The sequence below is a fragment of the Fopius arisanus genome, unplaced genomic scaffold (genome assembly GCF_000806365.1).
Source record: "Fopius arisanus strain USDA-PBARC FA_bdor unplaced genomic scaffold, ASM80636v1 scaffold00043, whole genome shotgun sequence".
Classification (NCBI taxonomy): domain Eukaryota; kingdom Metazoa; phylum Arthropoda; class Insecta; order Hymenoptera; family Braconidae; genus Fopius; species Fopius arisanus.
In genome coordinates this window covers 697,368-720,478 of record NW_011887782.1, presented here as the reverse complement: position 1 = coordinate 720,478, position 23,111 = coordinate 697,368, and the positions used below count along the sequence as shown (strand labels likewise).

The window sequence follows — 23,111 nt, the reverse complement described above, 5'->3', positions numbered from 1 at the left end:
TAAATCGACTCAGGGGGTGATTCTGAGTCGATCTGTACCTATAAATTTCGACCTTTTTTTTTCACCCTCACTAACCCTCCCTCAAAATGACCGATGGGATAAAATAAAATGTCTCCACAGGGGTGGGTAAATCGACTCAGGGGATGATTCTGAGTCGATCTGTACCGACGCGGGACAATTCGAGATACGACGCCATGTTACATGAAAACTCGAAAGTTTTCATCTTCGATTCGAGATATTGCCCATGCTTTATTTTTTTTAGTAAGGAATAAGGATAGGAGGTGAGCAAAAGACCGTAAACATAACCTTAGACGTGTCAATCGTGATAAAAATCGGCGAGTCTGATTCGATTGGGAGAATTTTCACCGATGTGATAATAAATGACAAATATTTTCATTTATTATTACTAAGAAAAGTTCATCATAACAATAAAATGAGTTCGTCTCTGGTGGCAAAAGTTCTCCGTACGACAGGTGAGCCCTAACCCCTCAAAATTTGCTTAAAAAATCCACAAAGCCACAAAATGATCCATTATTTCTAGGTAAAATTGAAGCAGCAGATTTGAAAAACAAAATTAGTGAAATTCAAAAAGAAATTATTGCTCTGAAAACCGATGTCAATCAATTTATTGAGGATAATTATGTGGATTTTCTTGCTAAAGTGGAGAAAGACACAATTTTGATTGAAAGATCTGAAAAATTGGTGGATAGCATGAAAGGATTGAAGAACAGAATAGAAGATCAGGTAAAACATTTGTCATTCTTACCTATTTTGAAACTTGTACCAAATAACTCTAAATAAATACAATCGATCGGATCGATTGTTTAATCAGGAAGAGAATAAGAGAAATACTCGATTTTCGACTGAATTTTTAATTCGTATATTTACGATTGAATGAAAAACAGGCATGTTTGAGGAAATTTTCAAAGAAATTCTCTCAATTTGTTCTGCATAAAAAATCGTTATTTTTTTATTGAAGATGTTGTTTTTTCAAGAAGAAAAGTCAAGTCATTAAACTTTACTTTCAAATTTACTGACGTCGCCGCGGCCTCGACATTGATATCTTTTTACGATATGCTTTCTCATGTCTTTCAAAAATTAAAAAAAAAATGTTAAAAAATGAATGATTCATCGTTTTATTCTATCGATAAAAATAGAATGTAATAATGTATAATAATAGTATATTATGCACCCCCCGGGAGAAACTGCTTTTCAACCGTGGTGCATATGCTACTTTATGTTCCAAGGGATAAAAAGCGCGATCGAGCAGAGGTTAGGATTGCGCTTTTTTACTTCCGCCAATCTCCAATTAAAAGGCCGAACCTCTCCTACTCGAGAAATCGTCCTTTCTCTACATAGCTAGTGGGAAGAAGGAAAAACAAAAAATTGTCGAAAATTTGGAGATCAGATTTTCGCTGATATTTGGTGGAATGACCCATTTATAGTCTGGTTAAAAACCAATCGCTTTATCTTTTTCGTGAATCTGAAATTGACGTTAATCATTTAAAAGATATAATAACAAAAAAGGCAGCGTTTTTAATTTATGGTATATGCCGAAGTAGTGGTGAGACATACAGCTCCTCATGCATAATCAAATTTAGGAATTTTGCTCATAATAAAATATTTTTTGAAAATGTATATTTAGCATTTAGCATTAGCATCTTCACCACTTGGAATTTTGGTTTTCTGCATACTTAGAAATATCCAAGTATTCTAATAGGAGCCTCCATTCACAGATAAAAGTAGAGCTCTCAGGCTCGACAAAGGAATTGAAGAGTTTATCGCAAACACTAGAGGCCTCAAACATCAGTCTGGAACTTTCCTCCCAACTCTTGGATTTACACACTTCCTTAAAAACAATGGAGAAACTCCAGCAGGAGAACCGATACGTAGAAGCAGCGAAAGTATTCAAAAGAATGCATAAAATCTTGAACAGGAGAGAAAAGAACGATTTGAAATTACTGAATATATATCCTCCTATAAGGGACTTTTACTTCACTACGTACAGTACATTTTTGTCGACAATTACGGAAATATGGGAGCAGAATGTATGTTGGACTGACGCTCAAGGTACCGAATCTACGAAAAACAGTGCACATAGTTCGACCAGTTTGAAACTCGATTGTCAGCCGAAAGACATACAGGATCTTGTGGAAGCTCTCCACTATGTCGAGGAGCTCACTCCCACTCTTCAATTCTTTTGTACGAAAATCCTTAAACGGTTCATCATTCCGATCATTCATCATGACTGCTCAGTTTACGTTGTGGAGAAAACGGTTTTCAATGTCACTGTTTTGAATGAAAGTCAATCACCCACGTACAAAAGCACTCTCCATAATTTGAAGTTATTGTTCCAATTCTTGAATCAGCACTTTCAATGTAAAATTGAGCAAAAAACCTTTATTGGACTGATCTCTGAACAATTGTCGGAAAGGATCGAGGAAGAATTGATAAAAAATTGTATCTCTAAGACTATACCGGATTCGAGTGCTGGGCTGCAGAATTTTAAGGAAGTGGAGGAGACTGTACAGGTGTTTGAAGATTATTTAGTTGAAATTGGTGAGTGAAATAATGTGTCTCTTTGAAATTAATAATTTATTGTTTCATTGTGAAAAGATTCAATATTTTGGGAAGCATTTTGACAAGTGAAAATGTTCGAAACATTACTAAAAAATTATTGTTTAGATTCTTTTGATTATAGTAAAGTTGGTCGTTTATAAGAAGGAATGATTGAGGAGGAATATAAATATAAATGTACTAAGCTGATGAAACTTTCCTAAAATTTTCACCGAGCAAGAAAATACATTTCATGTCAGATAGTCATATTGTAGTTTCAAATATTATAATTATGTTCAGTGAATTGATTATTATGTTACATATGACCTTGGTAAAACGCCCATCATTATGTACCTTATTTTTTAAATTTGAGAGTTTCTTAGAGAAAGCAATTTTGAATTACCAAATACTATAATAAAATAGAACGTTGATAATCACTATTCGAGTTCATTAGAGATTATCTTTGTATATAAAAGATGTAAAAGGATGTGAACCCTTTTTACAAATTCTTGTTTGTGATTCCGTAGGATTCCTCTTACCAGAAGATTTTTTTCTTTCTCAATACATCAGCAATGTGGATCGCCTGTACATTGATAAAAAATGCCAGGGACTGCTGAATACTGCAAGAGAAATAATGAGGAAAGATCTGCACGACTCCTTCAAATATGAGCCCGAAGTTTCTGAATTACCGAAATCACTGAAAAATTGTAGTAACATCATCATGGAGAGAAAGTTAAGTGAAAAGACCTTCCAACTGCCTGCCTGTCAGGTCAGCAAAAGTGCCCGACAAATTTTACAGCTAGTAAGAAGCATTTTGGACGAGTTGACCCGTAGCCCTGAGGCCTGTTCAGTAAGACTGTACTACATGAGTAGAAACATCTTTGAGATGTACGCTGGAGCGGTTCCTGAGTACCACAAAAAGTTTCTAGAAACGGTTCCTCAACAGGTCGCCTTATTCCACAACAATTGCATGTATTTTGCTCATCACTTGATGACACTAGGATACGAGTATCAGCAAAAGATTCCGACGCACTTGGAAAAGCATAATGTAACTTATGTAGATTTGACATTGAAATTACGAGTAGTTGGAGCGGAATACTTCATGAATCATATGAAGTATCAGAGGAATATCATCACGGAAATTATCAACGACTCTGGTAAGTCTCTTCAATTATCTCAAAGGAGGAAAATTCAATATTGTCTCAGTAGCCAAGCAGTAAAACGGTTTAAGTCAATTTTTATCGAAAATTAGTTTATTACTGAAATCGATCCTTGAGGGTATAACGCACCTCTCACACAAACGTTTCAAGCCTCAAAACATATCTAATGGCTCTTTTGTAATTGAATAGAATGAATTTAGTTACAACTCTAATACCAAACGAACTATGTCAACATATATGAAAAAAATTGTAATTTGAAAAAGGGCCTAATTCACGGCGATGGATCTCCCAATTAAAAACGACAATTGAAGATGTTCGCCACAGTATTAGCCATGAATTGACGTTTTTTTTAATTTTTCTGGCAAATTATCGATGGATTTGAATAAAATGGAATAATGAGAAAGCGGAAAAAGATTATATTTTTACGTCAATTCCGTTATAAGTTTGCCAGAGAAAGGTAAAAAAGGTGAATTTTGATGGAAACGATGTAGAACATTCTTAACTCTCAGGCGCGAAACACAATTTGAACGAAGCCGCCGAATTAAAAAAAATAAATGGCTGCAGAAGGTGAAACTATGAATATCAGCAACTGACCCAAAGCACGTGACATTTATTAATTAATGTGCCCAAATTGATAACAGAGGAACGACTAGCAGTTTTTGGCACTGCTGTATAATTTATTTCTTTTGACTTAGACCATTATTACGCTTCCATTGACATCGAAGAACTTTTTTTGCACAATGTGAAGCTCGAAATTACTTAGCCTGTGATTTAGTTATCTGGTGGTATCAGGATTAGCGGCTTAATAAATTGAAAATTTACTATTACTAGGTAGACGTGCCCTCGGGAGACTCGCGCTAGCTGGGTCGCATGGTTCTACTTTCAATCTCAATTTTTCTTCCTTTATTCTCGTAGTTAATCAATATTTTTATTTCTTCGAATATTTTATGCACTTGATCCAATTATCTGGGCGCCAGTTCATTAATGGATAACTAGCATTAATTTTTCGGCTTGTCTTAGGGAGGGAAAGAAGAATGGAACCAAGAATTTCCTCTGTATTAAACTGAAAATTACTTTTGGCCTTTTGAGAGTTTCATTTCACCAAAGCTATTATAAGTTAATAAGGCAAAGAAAACAAAATACATATCAGGTATTTAGGTACAATAACCCCTCCAAAAAATTTTCTTCGAAAATTGTGGCAAGTGTTAAATATTTTTTACTCCGTTTTTCCCCTCACCTGTAGGAATTGTTTCGGATCCGGTCAGAAACTGGATACATTAAATGAATTGGATAGATTTAGGGAACCTTGCCCTACCCTTCACTTCTGAAGCTACATAATTTTTAATAATTCATATAAATTAGGTTAAATTCAATTCAACGTATGGTAAGGTACTACAAAAAAATCAAAAAATTTTCTTAATAACACTTTCCCTTTGTCTAAAAGCTTGTAATGCTCGGTAGACAATCAAGTGATGTTAAGAAATTTCTGTCAGGGTTAAATCGATGTGAAATACCAAGAAGAACAGGTCCCTAGCTAATAGTCTATCTTTATCTCTGGGAGGGTCTAGCGATTCCATGATGCCCTCTTGTCATATTTAAGTTCCCAATTTTTAGTGTTAGTCTAAAAAGTCCAAATATGCACTTTTCAGATGGTGTCTGTTTGTAGGTGTGTGTGCTTTTTTTGCTCTCTTTTTCTTCACCAGGGACTGATGAAATACCATGAGTTTTTGAAATAAATATGAACTTTTAAAAGCTCTATCTATTAACACTGTTTAGTTTTTGAATTTCCATGATGATTCAGAAGAATCCGTAATTTTTTACTGAAATTTTTCTTTTTCGTTTTTTTGTAATTTCTTCACGAAGGATCAATACAATCTCATCAATTTCCTTGTGAATATAGTGTTCCATGCGCTTCATCCACCGACACAATTGGAATTGACTTCGGCAGAAAGATTCGGAAATATTCGGATTTTTTGGAAAATGGTTTTTCAGAAGAAAATTAATGGTCGCTTAAAAAATTAATAGCAATAGGCCCTTGATTGTATCAGAATATGGAGAGAATCGCATCATTTGTTGTTAACTTATAGCATATTGTATATGAGAGTTTTTTCTTCATCTTCTTTGTGATCAATTGACAATATTATGAGCAATATCAATGCAATGACTGCTCTATTTTTTCTTCTCATGGCATTATTGTTCAAGTCAAAAGATGACGCAACTTTTCCATTTTCCGGTGATGAAAATTCAATTGAATATAAAGACAATTTAGATACATTACCATGTATTCAAATAAATATCGTAATGGGGAAAAAGGTGGAAACAATATAATCTGAGAAACAAAAATCCATTCTAAAGCTTGTTGCTAATTTCTTAGCAGTAACAGCTATACGCAGTTCCTTATAATGGTAATCCCTATTTGTTTACTGAGAAATGAGTAGAACCTTTTCTATCCATAAATTCTTCCATAAAAATTCAAACTACCCAAAGTTCGAACATCACGCTTTTAGTTTATTTTTATCATTTTCGAGGTTTATTCCGGTTTGAAAAAATTAAGAATTTTTTTTTTTTAACCGAAGTCGAAGCATAATTCTTGTGTATTCTAAAATTATTGATCCCATAGAAATTATTTTTATGATTGAATAAAATTAAAAAAACGGCCTTTCGTGTTGTAGACAATGCTTAATCTTAGAAATCCCTAAAAGAATGTAGACATCAAAAAATAACCATGACAAATGTATTTGCGGATATGAAGAAAATAGATGTCCCACTTAACGAAGAATGTTTCTTATATGATCTATTCTCCATATTCAATTTATTTTTGCGCTTAATTAAGTTTTACTCAGATTTTTTCTTGATTTCGTTTTTAACCTTTTAATTGCCATATATCAAATAGATATTACAAATTCGTCTTATAAATTATCATTTGCAGGATTATCACAGTTGGGACAAAGTTCTAAACTACCTCCAAGTACAGAGAAAGCTCTTCGGCAATGCGTACGTCAATTAGAATTATTGAAAACAGTATGGTCAGAGGTACTTCCAGTGAATACTTACTGCAAAGCACTAGGTATTTTCCATTCTCATTTCTTGCCGCCAGATGAAAATATTTGAAAAAATAATTATCACCAATTTTCAATGTAGGGTGCATCACGAATTCATTGATAGATGATTTAGTCCTGAAAGTGGTAAAAGTTGAAGACATTCCAGCTGCAATGGCAACGGAGCTCGGAGAATTATTTAATATCATAGTAAAACGAGTGCCAGCAATATTTCCGGTGAGTAAAAAAACAGAAAAATTAAATAGAATTTGTTAATGCCACCAACATTTCTTATGTTGAGGCCCTGGTGGACTATCTATCGAATGTCATCTTTCGTTTAAATTCTATCTTTTTACCTTAAAATACATTGAAATTCGGGATCAAATTTGTGCTGCACTTGAAACACTTGAACGGACATTAAAAAATAATGAAAATGAAAGAGGAAAAATTATTGAAGGGCGCTAAAGAGCGATATTGTTTAAAAGGAATCTACCAAGTTTTACTAAAAAAGCATAAAAAACCCGTAGCCTACCCTAACGTGACACATTGCATTTGTGGCCGTAATTATATATCAAATATATATATATGTGTAACCTATATGTTAAGCTATGTATTTTTTATTATTTTTTAATAAATTTGGTAGATCCCTTTTATACAATATGGCTTTCTAGCGCCCTTCAATAATTTTTCCTTCTTTTTTCATTATTTTTTTATGCCCATTCAAATGCTTCCCGCAACACCAATTTGATCTCAAATCTTAATGTATTTTAGACTACAAAGTTAAAATTTAACCAAAGGTGACGTTCGATAAATGGCCCACCGAGACCTTAATTATAAATTCGTAATGAAAATTTCTCCAATCCGTGTCCTGAATGATTAATCTGAAATTTAAAAACAGTTGATATTAGATTGTTATTACTAATTTCAGATTTGAGGAACTTTAATGGAGAAAAACCAAAATTTTGTTTACGATGAACCCCTTGAATCACAAAACAAGTGCCTTTCAGTAAATTTTTTTCAACATTTTTCCAAAAGAATTTAAAAAATTTTAAAATATTGAAAATTTGGAAATTTTTGTAAATTTGGGAAATTTTACGGAAGCTTTGGCATATAACTAATTATTTCTCTCAGAATTTGCCATCTTTGATTTCTTTCATCTTTCAGTTATTTTTTCCAAATTGGAAAATTTTTTTTTAATTCAATTTTTAAAAATGTTGAAAAAAGTCAGGGAAAGTCGTGTTCAGATGACCTAAAAATATCTCCAAACACGAAAATTCGATGTTGCCAAAAAAAAAAGTTTTTCTTACATTTGTCCTTGAATTTACGATCTCAATTACAGATTTAATGCGATTGAGATGTCATTGACGAGAACGGGAGCGGAATTTACGAGTTCGGAATCGTTATTTACGGAATTGACCCCGTAATTTACGTGTCCAAACCCGTAATATACGAAATCAGAAATCCCGTAAATTATGTTCTAAATCGCGTATTTTAAGTATAGTTTTTTTCTGTGTGTGATGCATCTTGCTTCTTTTCAATTCGAATTGTTTCGATGAAAAGGTGTTGATAATAGCTAATTGTTTAAATATTTGAAATTCTTAAATATTGAATCAGTCTTATTGACGTTTCCGTATTTCTCATTCATCTATTTATCGTAAATGATGAATAGATGGTCAATTGCACTTCAAATACAACTCCCTTCACATTTCTAAAACTAAATCCTTAAGAATATATTATTGCTGGGCTAGATTCAAAGATTTCCATGAATTTTTGGAATTGACATATATTTCAAACGATTATCATAAATATTTGCAGTTGTGAAAATATTGAGGGATTCAAATTGAATGAACACTCTTTACTTATGAAGAAATGATTTTTATTATTAAAAAAAGGATACAAAAAACGGCTAGCTTGAAAAAGTTGTACCTTTTTTATTTTGTAGGATCCACATGCAATACATCGTAATGTGAGCAAGTGGCAGAAACTGTTGGAACTCATTAAGATACTGGAGGCATCACTGAGAGACATTCAGGATCGTTGGGCAGATGGTAAAGGACCTCTGGCTCATGAATTTACATCGGCCCAGGTGAAGCAGTTGATAAGGGCCCTCTTCCAGAATACCGAGAGAAGAGCAGCACTCCTAGCTACCATTAAATAACATTCTCATGTTTTTTTACTTGTCAATATATTCATCCTGTGATCTCTTCGGAAAATGAAAATTTTATTGGAAAAGTTCTGTGGTTCAACTCAATTCAATCCCTCTACTTGATTTCTCCCTTTGATTCATTGAATTTTTAATGGTTTCGAATGGCCTTTCGTTGGATATGGCTGCTGTCAAGGGGGGACTCAAGTGATTTAGGTAGAGGCAGAGTGGCGTACGGTAATAATGAGCGTAAATTATTTAATCATATTCCAGATACCAAGTTATCATTTTACATTGAATGTTTAAACATTGCTGATTGTTTACAGCCAAGAAATATTTTATATCCACAATTCATTTTTTGTCCAGAACTCATTTTCATTTTGCTTCGAAGTGAAAGCCATATTTTCTGTTGCATAACAATCATTTTTAGGTATGTTTTCTACTTTAGCGTACTGTATCCTTATATTTCATTGTAATTCCTTGAATTTCAAAGCTCTGTTTTGCCTTCCTATCTGAGTAAAACAAGAAGACTAAAAGATTTTTTGTATTTGTCATATAAAATGTAAAATAAAATTGGTTATTATCGATAGGAAGATGATTTATTTTAGCAGTGGAGGGCTATTCATAACAGATCAAGTCAATTTTTATATTTTCTTTCTCGCTTTCGGTTATTATCGGAATCTTACTGAATGAGTGTATCCTACGGAGGTAAATATGTAATATAAGTATGTAGTGATGATTAATTTGAAGATGACAGGACATAATTCATCGGAAATGACAGGTTTCTCAGAGAATGGTCGAATTTACGTGGCTCAAATGGAGCGCTGTATGTTGATAAAAATGTAAATTTTTAAAAATATCCCCATTTTATGAATGAGTTAGAAAATATGCTCCTTAACTCGAAATGTAGGCCTACCTTGATCTATCAGGCTGCGGCTGAAATATTCAAGTTATCGCATTGGATGAAATACACAAATATCTCTGAAGGTGGTAGACTAATGAAAAGATATTTCCAATTATAGTTGTAGAGTTTTGACAAGTAGGATATTCGACACATTGTTCTCAATCCCATTCATCTCAGCTGAACTCATCCACCTTGATAAGTTCTTTCCAGATACTTGATCTGTTGACCTGTTTATCAAGCAGAATTATCAAAAGTAAAAACTAATCAAAATATTTTGCTTGAGGATTTTTTTATTTCCTGACAGCAGTCTATCGACAATTTGTCGATGCCGGGGTCACATTAAAAATCCGATGGTACTGACGAAAATTGTTGTCTTGCTTCTCGTCTCTTGGTGCTAATTCAATTAGAATGGTGTTGGTATTCTTCCATTAAACCCTCCAAGATGGATTGAGCCAGTGAAATAGTCGATATTTTATTGGTCTGGGATTGGAGAGATGTTTATTTTATTCATTTCAACCACAGTTAGATAATCTAAAGGTATATTTCTAGCTAAGAATCATATTTTTGATCGAAAAATAGAAATTTAAGGATTGACTAAAAATGCCTGTTAATTATGTAACTATTTTGCAAATTGATAATTTCAGGAAGATATATCGAAGGAGGAAAAACATTTCCTAATAATAAAGAACTTGTTTCTTCATTTGTTCTTAAAATTGTTCATCATCGAGTAGTTTTATATTTAATCAACTATAGAAATTGACTTGTTCTGTTAATTTGTATTATGATCACATTATTTTTGATATTATGTGCAAACATAATGAATCGCGACCGCCTTGCTCGTCATCAGTCTTAGCTCCGCGATAGATCAAACACAATACTCAACTTATTCCTGATAGTTGTTGAAAGAGATTCAACTAAATTCATCCGGAAAAAATAATCTAAAATCTCATAATTGATGAAAAATTTGAGCCAATGAATTTGAGAAACGTTTTTAAAATAAAAAAAAATTGTAATCGAAGTATAAATTCAGAGCACAATTGTTGTTTCGATAGTGATTAGTTATTTTTTTCAATTATTGTTTTCTTGTTTTACAGCAAAATTTCTTGTTATGTACACGTCGATGAGTAGATTGGACAGAGTACGCAGTTCGATGAGGCGGAAATAGCTGAATTGTCCCGCAGTTCTGATTGGCAACGTAGCGAAGTTTCTTTATGTGCATTCACGAAGATGACGATGACTGTGAACATTGAAGTGCAAAATTGTTTGACACACATTACATGTTTTCACTTAATCGTTTTTTATAGATTGTTCTTTCTCTTTGAATGTCTTTAGTTAACAATTAACAGTCTTTTTGGTTTTCATTATCACAGAATTGCTGCGCATGCAGTTTTATTTGTTGGCATTTGTTTACTCATGATTCATCTAAAATCCACTTTCTCGGACACGAATATCGTAGAGATTGTGACAAACAGAGACGTAGATTCAGCGTTATTAAAATTGAACGAACCGTTTGTTAATAGTAGATTTATCTCATAAACGGAGATATTTCTCTAGGAGAAATTATGAAGGAACGTTTGATGCTTGTCAGCTTTCCTTTAAAATCGTAACTATCGAGATAATTTTGCGTTTAACAATGTGGAAAAAACTTTCATTTCACGAGGCTTGAAGGATCTGAAACGACCTCAGCCTTCGTAATAGTCATGACAACGGGCTGATCGAAGATTATCAGTGCACATTATTTTCTCGAAATCAAACATTATCGAAAGCAATTGGTAGATAAAATAATATATTTATCTTATTGTTTTCTCTTTGTTTTTTTTTTGGTTTTTTTGGTGTTTTTTTTTTTTTTTGGTCAATTATTGTACCTGCCACGTCCGGCCGGTGAACGACTTCGGTATCTCGATGTCCCCGAATCCTTTCCAGAGTAGTAGTTAGATCCAGAATTACCAGATGATGCCCCATAACCATCCTGTCCATACGAATCACGCGATACGTAACCACTTGAGCTTCGCCCCGATGAATAGCTATCACCGTAGCGTCCTCTCCCTCTACCACCTCGTCCACCACTTTGATAACCGCCCCCTTGATCACCATATCCACCGCTACCACGATAACCACCACCTCCACGTCCAAAACCCCGGCTACCACCCCTACTACCACCCCTAAAACCACCTCCACCACTTCTGCTACCACCTCTGCCACGTCCCCTCGATATCTCCACCCTCAATTTGGCACCCATTATCTCTGTACCATTCATATTGTTGCAGGCTAATTCAGCCTCATCAAGGGATAAAAATTCGATGAACGCAAACCCAGGAGGATTGAATGCCACCCAGACTTTGTTGAGCTTTCCAAATTTTTCAAATTCCATTTGTAGATCCTCCTTCTTTATTGTCTCGTTGAGACCACCTACATACACTCTTGTGTATCCCTCGGGAGTCATCCTCAATCCTCTATTTTTTCTTCTGAAAAATCTGTAAGTCAGGGGGAAAGAGACAAACTGTTTGAGACATTTCTATTAGGTTATTGTTATTTGGAGGGAAACTGAGGATCCTGGAGAGGTGAGGAAACACACCATTATTTCAACAATAAATTATTCATATTCTAGGTTTATGGCGAAGATGAGGTGTACTTTTTGTGTGGTAAAGCTCTCATCTCTCTACTAATTAGATGGCTGGTCATCTAATGCACTCCTGAATCGGCCGAAAAATATGCAACGATTTCAGTGGGATTAAATATTTACCTGCTAAAATAAAGTATCTGCCATTTTAATCTGCTAGTTTGACAGAGTAATAGATAGTAAAGATGTGTGATCATATCCCATCAACTTCTAATCCGTACGACTCCGAATTTTTTAGTACTTCCCATGTGATTTATATTTTAAGAACATCTAAGGGTTTAATGAGCAGTAATTCAAGGGATAGTGTAGAAATAGTATTTTTCACGCCTAAGTCGGAAAAAGTAAATCACCTTTTTTTACCGTGGCTATGATTCTATTTTATGTCATTGTGACCGAAAATGGGTTTTATCCGAGAGAAGCGACATAAATTTATTTTTAAACCAAGATAAGTTAATTTTTTTCGAGGCCAGTTTTTAGTCAATATCTTGAAATTAAAGGAAGATAATGATTTTTCCATGAATGTCTTGTTGAAAATTAAGAGAGTTTCATTAGATTCCATATAGATAGTCAATTGACAGAGTTCGGATTTGGGGACGCTGGACCGAGAAAATCCCCGATAGAATTAGAGTTACGATCGAGATCTCAACAAGTAAACACGTGTTTTTCATTGTGTTCAGATAAACGCTCAACGGTCTTTTCCGAGTACATCAGTTATTTAGCAAATCAGAGTTATTTAGCAATTATTCTTGAAATTAGATATTCAACAAATAATAGACAATTGACCAAGGTAAACCCAGACTTATAACCCAGGAAAAGTGCACGCGGTTTTAGCCCAATAAAATACATCAAAGAAGATTTAATTAAATTACGTGTTACTTTTTTTCAACTTCATCTTTGCATTCTTTCCCTCAGCCCGGTATTATCTGAGTTGCTCACCAAACATATTTTTCCTGTAGATCTCATCCTTTTCTATAAAAAGCCGTGAATCAAAAATTATATGCTTCACTACACTCCTTCAATCCCAAGATATTGACTGGTATAAATGGTCTTGAAAAAAATGCATTTGTTGGAGACGGTGTTGAAAAAAAGATAAATAAAGATGTTCAGGAAAAAATGAGGTTTTTATAATGGATTAGTGAAAGTAGATAACTCGACATGAGTAGTTTCCTTCATTAGTTGTGCTGATTAGAGGAAATTGACAAAAAAAAAACAATTTATAGCGATATTGAGTGCACACATAAAACTAGATCAACAGAACGGGAGGAGGGCCAGGTGCAATAACTACTGGCCTGTACTGTTCATGTGACGTGGAGAGAGGGCCCTATAAATTGACCCAACACATGGACGGCACCCATTGAAATATTACACGGACAAAATAAACTTGAATCAAGTGTACCGGTAAAACAATTTGTTCAGTGCCATCAAACATTTCACAGTACAGGGACAATTCGTCAACAAATTTTCGACATATTGCTGTGGGGAGTAATATAGGGGATGCTGAGATAATATGGACACCAGGGTTAAAACAAACAATTTAACAAAACAAACCCATTAGAAATTTTTCCATGTCTTGATAAACATAAAATTCGTCATTTATGTCATAAATAGATCAATGAAGTATTTAGTAAGCAAAGGATCGATAGACTGGCGATGGGGAATGGGATTCTCCAAAAATTAAAAAAACGTGAATAATGAAAAAAAGTGGCTAATAATGCACATCATGGGGAATGGGCTTAAAATTCTAATTAGCTGTGTTTCAACCATGTTTTTTATATTAGATTTATTATGTCGTAGAATAATAAAAAAAATTATGATAATAATTAAATGAGTTTCAAGAGGGCACTTATCATTTTAGAACCTAAGGTATTCTTTTTGTATGGATTAACTATTGTATGTATATCCTCAATTAACTTTCGGTCCAGTCGGTTGAATTAATAGTTTCCCCTATGCTGATTGTAGAATTGTTCTTGTAGGTTTTTCCGAGCCAAAAAAGAAAAATAAAATGAGCGTGGAAAAATTTAATTATTTAAAATTCATATCGAGAATTATTTATTAAAATTCATTTCAATATGCCAACGATTACGTTCGCTCGATTTTGGGAAGGGTTGTAGAATAGTATTTTATCCGAGCGAAGCGAGGTTAGAAACGCGTTTTACCGGCCGCAATGGAATCCCGGAAAAAATATCCCACACATTCAAAACGTGTTAAAACTCGCTCAATTTAATTATTTTTTAATTTAATTATTTTTTTCGTTGTCTATTTTTTCAGGGGCTCTAATTTTCCTATGGTCTATCAAATTGGGTGGGTTTTAACACGTTTTGGGTGTGTGGGCTATTTTTTCCGGGGATATTTTTTCCGCCTACCGCCGCAATGACATAAAAAATTTTAAAATGTCATAAACTTGACACATATTAGTTGAATAGAAACAGTGATTTCATTTTTCGACCAATGATTAAGTCCTAACAACTTTAATAAATAATGTTCACATGACTACAAAAAGAGTAAAGAAAAAAATATTGACACCTGTTTGAACACTATATACCCGTTTGGCTTTTATTATTATTAATAAATTTCGTCCAGAATGTGTGAACACTGGGGACCGGAATAGATGTGGCAATAACGACGCAATCAGCTGTCACTTGGCGGGAGGATATAGAGAGCTTTAAAATTTGGAGTGTTTGACGCGATAGGAAAAAATTGTATGGCGAGGTTATGGCACTCGATCTCTTTTTCTCTTTCACCTTTCACACGAGTATAGGGGGTTACCACGATTTTTTTCACGCTAGTCAATTGAAAAACTCTTCATTTATATTTTTATTGAAAAATAGAGAGAATCAGATGATTTTCATGCTCGAGACGACAAAATAATAGTTCTTAAAATTTTTTTTTTGCAAATTCAGTATGGGAAAAGCCATAATTTATATTAAATTAAATTGAATTATATAGATCAAAATGCCTGCTCTGGTAATATAGGCCAAAACTACTATTTGTAAAATGGAAAATTTATTTGAAAGTTGATATTTGCTTATCACTCTTCTAATAGGTGATTCACAGAAAATTTGTTGACAGTTGCTTGGAAAATTTATAGTAACTGTTTCATGTGCATCTGCAGGTAAATCTTTTATTATCTTCATATTGAGCTTCACGCTTGACCTACCAGCTTAACTTTATGGGAAACTTTTCTCAGCTAATAAAGTGAAAATCTTTCAAATTGATTCAACACGGATGAGAATGCACGCTGCGCCGATGGAAAAATACACATCGTTATAAACAATGGTTATTAAACTATGTATTTTGAGGAATTGGGTCAAATCGTCACATGACAATAATCGACGAAACGTTATTATCATGAACAAATGCATAACTGAACTTTTCTGATTGTTGGTATCATTCACCCTTCTTAATGGAAAAATTATCTTGAAATTTCAAGTAAGAAAACTTCATTTTCTTCTCCAAACCTGAAAACTTCTCCATTTGCTGGCCCATATGATGCACAAAATGTTCAAATGCACAAAGTGTCGAGCAAGCAATAATTTGCCTGAATTTCCTATCCATCGAAATTCAAATGAAAAGTGTCATTTTCTTGAATTTTCACGTTTACTGAAAAATTTAGTAATAACCTTTTTATTTTCATTGAATTGAAATTCATGTAACTTTGTGCCTAAAATTTCAAGAAATTTCGAACAGCGCTATGTCACAACCCAAAGTTGAGTTAAATCCAACAATATTGTAATTTATAATTACAGATGAATTTCGATGAATGAAAAAGGCATGGGTATAATTGAAATATTATTACCTGACACTAAAAAGGATCAACAATATTTTTGCACTTTGATGAACTTCTCATTAGTTATCACGCAATACCTAACTTCAAAGTCATAAGTGTTCTGAAAAGGCCTTATGACGTACACTCACTGCTTCTCTCACATATTCGAATATAATACGTGTAGTACACGCGCAGAAAATTGATCAGGGTGTGCAACAGTTCTCGCGTGATTGATCGGTTAGCGCCTAATAAGAGACTTAATGTAATTAGAGTTTTAAAGTATATACTTTTGAAAAAATAACCAACAATGATCGAACGACTTTTTGATGGCCATTCTAGTTTTAATAATACAATATTGACGCGACCATTCGAATGAAAAAGTAAATGAATTTTACCTAAGCTATATCAGTTCCCATTCCACGATAACGTTAACGCTCGTTCTTCGCAAAAAATCTGTATGCGGATAAATATACGTGATATATATGATATAAAGCAGTTTTTGGTCGAAACGAAATCTCACATATACGATGAATATACGCCGAATACGCGTGAATAATATATAAGTGCGCACATATGTGATATACTTCACACGAAAATAATATATAATTGAAGTGAAATTAATGCGTTTTATTTACTCGATTTCCAATCAAAAACAAAATTAAGTTCTAATTATTCTTAGAAGATATTTATATTGTCAAACACAACATTAACACAACATGCTAATAATTGTCTGTGACGCATATGATATATTACATTCTTTGGCGGAATTTATGTACGTTTTCCGTGAGGGACTGTTTTTTGGCCGAAATATATAAGCATCTAATACGTATAATAATAAAACATATAATATATGCACGTAGAATCGATATGTATTGTAAAACCGATTTCCCTACGGGTTTTCAATGGGTTTTACTTTTTAGTTGTGCCCGACCGTAAAATATTTATAAATATTGATAAATTGAAACTATTCAAAATAGTTTTTACTATATTTTTGTAATTAGGCCCATTCAGACAAAGTTAATACAGAGATCAGTAAGCGAAATGCATTATCGCCACCAATTATATAATTTTTTGTCTTTATTTATCAAGTCAATTATTTGCAACGATCAGCAGAAATAGGTGGTAAACGGATGCGCTTTTTATAGTGATTACCAGTTTTACTTGTGAAGAACAATTTACGAAAAAATGCCTTCTGGTGCGGTGTTCTAAAACTAAGTGGTTTCGCCAAGTTGACATGCTCATTGAATACATTTGTGTAGATTTATCATAGAATTTCTCGAAAGTCGGAGCATTACCCATGTTAGTTTTCACGGAAAGTAAATGTGTTATTGCTGTTGGTAAATCCAGACGAACGGAGTAATTTCGGATTGTACTGTCCAGATAAGTGATAAATTCAAGCTAAAGTAGAATTCACTTAAGTAAATAGAATTTGAAAAATTGGAGATACTGAATTGTTTTCCAGGAAATGTGTTCGATAATTCGAAGCTTACTACAGTGGCTCGAGGGAAGAGTGAGTGGAACAGATAGAACTATTTGAGTTCTTAACTTTTTGGGTGGAATTTCTCGGAAAAAAATCCTCTTTGACACTTCATTTCCACATCATTCGTTCTTACCTCGAATATTTTTTTAAATAACCAATAATTTTTCATGTGAATCAATGAATCTATCAAATTCACTGCCCAGCATGATAATTTTGGAGAAGATGGCTCGATAGTGGAATTGTTCGAATAGCTGTATTCCTATAATTAAGAACAACCGGTGCTTCGTATTTTTATAATCCACCTTAGTGTCTTATATCATGTGACGTGAAATGTCGAAAAAGTTACTATATGTATAATTCGAGTTACTTGAATCGCACACGAAAATCATAAAAATTTACAATAGGAAAAATTAATAGAGATGGCGTGATTTCTTGTCCCTTGATAGTAAAAAAGTTGAATAAATATTTTCAGTGAATATCTCACTCACTATTCCATAATTGAGATGAAAAGAATAATAACGGAGTACCGTAATATAGCGTGCTGAAAAAAATGAAAGAATTTTATGATAGAGGATATCGTAGGCGCACTTCCATGCAGTAATCCACAATCCTTTATTTTTTAAAGTAATATTCAAATAAAAATGTCATGGTTGCTTTGATATACAGGAGTTCCACTTTAATTGGATCAACCATGTGGGAGGCTGCATTACTTCATTTAAATTTAGTCGATTGTGAATTATCTGCCCAAAAATGTGGAATTCCAGAGAGAAAAAAGTGGTTTTAAACTGAAGGTAAAGACTGGAATAGAGTGAAAAATTGAACGATTATAAAAAATTGATAGATGTTTACAAATTTAAGAATCGCCTCCGCAAGGGGAAAAAAATAATGAGTTTCATAGGCAGAATTAAAAAATTATCCTTGGGAGGAAATATCTGATGGTTTTATTCTACACGTATCCAAATTATGGGACGGATTCTTGGCAATGTTGAAATTATCTCAATCGTCACTAACTTGATAAGCAACATATTAAATCCGTTAAGTAATGCTGACGTTATTTATTCGACAAATTTTTCATTGTAGGAGCAATAAGATAGGGAGAATCGTGTCGGTTCACCACTTCACTCATGGGAACGTCGCAACCGCTACGATGCTACGTATTTTAAAATTGTAATTAGGCACTTACGATTGTCAAAATGCTCTTTGTTGTCGAGTCTCTCCTAGTTATCCTCTCTCGTCCTGTTCAGCACTTTTACGTTATTCTATCTTAATTAATATCCGCTTAAGACGATTGATGCACACGAATCAATAGGATGTACTTGCGAGCTAGACCGGGGCTCACAAATTATTCCACAGATGCCGAGAGACCGAGGCTTCATCACCTCAAACCCAGACGCCACTGGAACAATATTTTAGCGACCCCAACTACATTTAATTGTTGCCCTACGCGTGGGAGGGCGCCACTCTTTGCTAGGTCAGTTTTTTTTCTATTGGATAAACAATAAATACATTTTTCCAAACACTGTAGTATATACTTTATAAGAAATCCAATGGGAAGCGGCATAAAGAAACTTGCGGATCTTTGATTTTTTATCGGATGAGGATGTAGAAAACTTCTGGATATTATTCGTATGTAGATAGCCGACAGATAATCGCATTTAGTTTTATAGCTACATACGAATGTCAGCATGTGGAGCAATAACATAAAATAAATAATACTTTATAAGGTAGTTTTATCAAAGATTCCCAAATTTATAATATTAAATTACAATTATCATTAACCGTAGGTAATCCAAGTACAAATACAGATACTAATCTCTGCTAATTTAGCAAGCTTTAATAATTTAAAAATAATTTTTAAATACTTCAATATTTTATGGTAATAATCATACCCCAAACAATTTCCAGTCATTTCACTAATAGTATTTTCACTAAATTCACTTTCTGATTACTTATTATATTTTTACAGTCTCTGATTAATTAACGAAGTGAGATTACCGATTGTACTTTTAGTTTCCAATCGAATAATTGAAATTACTGTTTCATGGTGAATTATATTTTCCAATTATGGTGAACTAGGAAAAATCATTAATCAATAACCAGTCATAATATTGTAAAAATACCACTATAATCAATGAAAAATTATGAAAAAATTTTCCCACTAAAGGGTCTGTTCAATGAAAATTACTTCACCAATCATTTTGTTCATATAATTTAAACTTTTCAATCAAATACAACTTTTTAACCGTTCTCGAAGCTTCTGCAAATTCTATGAATTATAATTCATAATTTAAGAACTTCTCAAAGATTCAACATATATGTTGAATCTTTGAGAAGTTCTTAAATTTTCTCGAAATGTCTAAATTTAAACTTGGAACGTGAGGACGATTTTTTTTCTTTTTTCTATATAATACATTATTTTGGTTCCACTGGGAAGTGCTACTCAAACCGATAATCAATCCCTGGGAGGGGTTTTAATCGTTCCAATAAGTAAATTTAAATTCCCGTCGTCACAAAATGGTTGCTCAGTTGGCGGGAATTCGAATTCAACCATTCATGCCATATTTTCAATCCCCGCCATTTTCGGTTTCAGAAGCAACTCCTATAGTCGGCGAAACATCATAAGTTTTAGTTGGCGAAAAACGAGCAAAATCGTTCTACAGATGCAATTAATTCCTTAACAATACCATCACACTTCTCACCTATGCCAAATTATTGCTAAATTATAGGCATTGGCTCCCTTCCAAAATGTATTATTTGCCTGCTAAGATATACATCTGTGTGCATCTGGGTGCAGTATTGTAACATAAATTGATAATTCAATTGAAATAAATGAGGGAATGTGCCCATTTTTTTGCACACAGGTATGTATTAATGTTGTACATACAATCTACTTAGGGTCATTTATCTAATGAGCGACGTATGCAGGGTGTCCTGTATTCGTACGCGTTCGCTGTACTCACCATTTCTCGCCTATGAATTGGTACGAGATCCTTCCCAAACCTTCTTTTCCAACTTTACTAAATTGTTCTCTCAGTGTAGAAATATGTCATTCAAATACTGGTAATTCACCTATAACAATTATAATAGAATAATGGAGAAAACTCATATTACTTTGTAAACTTAGAGCTGACTTGAATTTGGGGTAGTATGAGATAGTTATCGAGACAGCAATTTTCGCCAGTATATCTTCTAAAATTTGACAGAATACCGACAATTCCTTGACATACTGTTACCTGGGCAGGTCAAACAAAATTATAAATTATTCCGTCTTATCTTGTTAAATTCGTTATATTCATATAATTTATCGTGAATTTGAATCTATCATAAAAAGTTTGTCATGTGAAGATCGTGTCCCTTAACCCATTACCCTCTCATTTCAAAAATAAAAAAAAAAAGTTTTCGTCGTGGATAACAACGTCTGACGAATTGACGAAGGATTGATGCTGTTAGTTTTATAGTTGAAATTTCGGTAAAAATAAAACTTTTCATATATGTACAAAAAGGGTGTCACATGGTTTTTTGTCCCTCAGAAATCGGACATTTCTTCAGTAATTTACTTTTCTGTACTCAGCATTTCTCGTCGTGAAATTGGTGAGCATACTCCGCAAACTCAAAAACTTTAAAATCACCACGAATTAGTGTATATCTATGCCATTGGGATGGGGTTTTTTACGTCTACGGAGTTGGCGTCCGAGTCGAGGGCGACGATTGGCCAACGACACGAGTGAAAAAAAAAATCATACCAACAGCCCGGGCAACTTATTTTTCCATAGTGATTTTCAAAGTTTTCGGGGTTGGAAAGTATGTTGTATCAATTCTGAATAACTCAAATTTTCGAGGTACTTAGTCGATTTTCCAGATTTTCCAGATTTTTCTTTTATTTTCACCACACTCTACTGCACTTATTGATAAATTTTCAGGGTGCTCAGTCGATTTTTACGAAAAGTAACTTTAATTCATTTTCCCGATTTTCTTTTTTTGGGCAAGTAAATTATCTGAGATAATTCACTCCAGATAATTTAGCTGAGGTAATTTTGTTCCCCAACGCTGCCGAGCGGGTGCGGTGGGGTTTTTTCGGTGGTGCGATTGGCTTTCCTTGGGGGAAATGCCAAATTCCCTCACCATATTTATCCCCTCCACCTAGTTGATTCATCGAATGAGTCCACGCCGTTGAAAGTTTCTTATTCGATGGTAGTCGAGCGCTGACGAGCGAACGTCCGATTATTCGTTCCTCACGCTTAAACCTCAATTTCGAATTATTCTCAAAGTCGTTTGAATTAATCAAAGTAATCGTGTAAATTTACTTCGCGAGTGAGTATTCAATAAGTGGCAACCCCGTTCTGGGCTTCGGTCTGAAGGTGTGTGGTATATTTCCATCATAATAATGGATCAATATTATATGTGAATTGTTGAAATACACGTGTGTTTGCAAAGTGCTCTGTAACAGTGGTATTGGATTAATAAAGTCATCTGCATGGATACTGGATACATTCTCATCGTTTCCTTGGATATTTACTACTGATGGTTCATTGAAGGATAAAATAAAATGAAAATCTGTCGTGGATTAGTTCAAATCAAACTAAGTACCGGTCTAATATTCTCTCTGACAGAGTCTGTTATGATTCATCCCCCTCATGATCTCAGTTTTTATACTTTTTTTCCTTAGACTGATCGTAACCATGTGCGAAACACATACCGCTCCAGCTCTCATATTCTCAAGTAGAAAAAGTCGAAAAAAACACCAAAGCATAATTCACAGCTTCCGAAGCTCAGATTTCCATGTTATTAAACCATTTTATGTTATTTAATCGTGTGTCACTTCAAGATACTACCCTCTCTTCTTGGTTTACGACCGGATGTATGATCATTCGACTTAATTAAAATTACCAGGGTTCGCACGTTATTCAAAGACTAAAAAAAAAAGGGCATAAAAAATGAAGCATGAATAGAGATGTCTACGTCAGTTGATTAAAATCCATTTGATTTGTGGAAAGAATGAGACAAAACCGTACAACGTCTTTTGTATTCTCGGAATAAAGGAAGCGATGCATCAGGCGTGCACCATAGCTGGTCCATGGTGGTACTTAAAATAAAAAAAGGAAAGATTGAGAAAAGCAGGTAGTAGGAATGGCCTTTCAAGATCGGATGGTGGGCTTAGCAAGGGCGGTGTTTGGATGGTGACGGCACTGAATAGTACAGCATCTGCGCACTACCTTTACCTACCCCCTGGAAGCATCACCCTACACCAGCTGTCCGCCAACAACATTCGGTTTTCTTCGGATAAAGAGCAAATCCTCACCTCTCACAAAATCCCCTACAAATTTCCGTTTTTCAATATCTCTATAAATAATCAAACCGACGGGGTTTTAAAATTGACTGGGCGACACGTGCTACAATTATGGGAATGGACCACTTCAATGAAAACATCTATAGTCAAGTTGAAA

General features: G+C 34.0%; 3 protein-coding genes across 4 annotated transcripts in view; 2 read left to right on the top strand and 1 right to left on the bottom strand.

The window, feature by feature from the left end:
• Positions 1 to 158: 158 nt before the first annotated feature.
• Zw10 (Zeste-white 10) lies at positions 159 to 9,314 on the top strand. Its single transcript, XM_011305581.1, has 7 exons — positions 159 to 473; positions 542 to 744; positions 1,737 to 2,559; positions 3,084 to 3,713; positions 6,646 to 6,783; positions 6,858 to 6,991; positions 8,697 to 9,314. The coding sequence occupies exons 1-7, from the start codon at positions 434 to 436 to the stop codon at positions 8,910 to 8,912; spliced, it is 2,184 nt and encodes a 727-aa protein (XP_011303883.1). The 5' UTR covers positions 159 to 433; the 3' UTR covers positions 8,913 to 9,314.
• On the bottom strand, positions 9,139 to 19,042 carry LOC105267016 (Repressor splicing factor 1). The gene is made up of 3 exons (XM_011305582.1): positions 18,851 to 19,042; positions 11,667 to 12,275; positions 9,139 to 11,038 (listed from the first exon to the last, which is right to left on the bottom strand). The coding sequence occupies exons 2-3, from the start codon at positions 12,242 to 12,244 to the stop codon at positions 11,011 to 11,013; spliced, it is 606 nt and encodes a 201-aa protein (XP_011303884.1). The 5' UTR covers positions 12,245 to 12,275; positions 18,851 to 19,042; the 3' UTR covers positions 9,139 to 11,010.
• Positions 19,043 to 21,872: 2,830 nt separating this feature from the next.
• Positions 21,873 to 23,111, top strand: part of LOC105267013 (Down syndrome cell adhesion molecule-like protein Dscam2) — a 74,859-nt gene continuing 73,620 nt past the window's right edge. For both annotated transcript variants that reach the window (XM_011305580.1, XM_011305579.1), the window contains exon 1: positions 21,873 to 22,025. The gene's annotated coding sequence lies outside the window, so the exon portion shown is untranslated. The remainder of the gene's footprint in view (positions 22,026 to 23,111) is intronic.

Coding starts and splice junctions, on each gene's coding strand:
- Zw10 (XM_011305581.1), top strand. CDS start 434: ATGAGTTCGTCTCTGGTGGCAAAAGTTCTCCGTACGACAG. Junction 2,560..3,083: donor AGATTATTTAGTTGAAATTG/GTGAGTGAAATA, acceptor GTGATTCCGTAG/GATTCCTCTTACCAGAAGAT. Junction 6,784..6,857: donor TACTTACTGCAAAGCACTAG/GTATTTTCCATT, acceptor TTTTCAATGTAG/GGTGCATCACGAATTCATTG.
- LOC105267016 (XM_011305582.1), bottom strand. CDS start 12,244: ATGACTCCCGAGGGATACACAAGAGTGTATGTAGGTGGTCTCAACGAG. Junction 11,039..11,666: donor TCACCGGCCGGACGTGGCAG/GTACAATAATTG, acceptor CAATGTTCACAG/TCATCGTCATCTTCGTGAAT.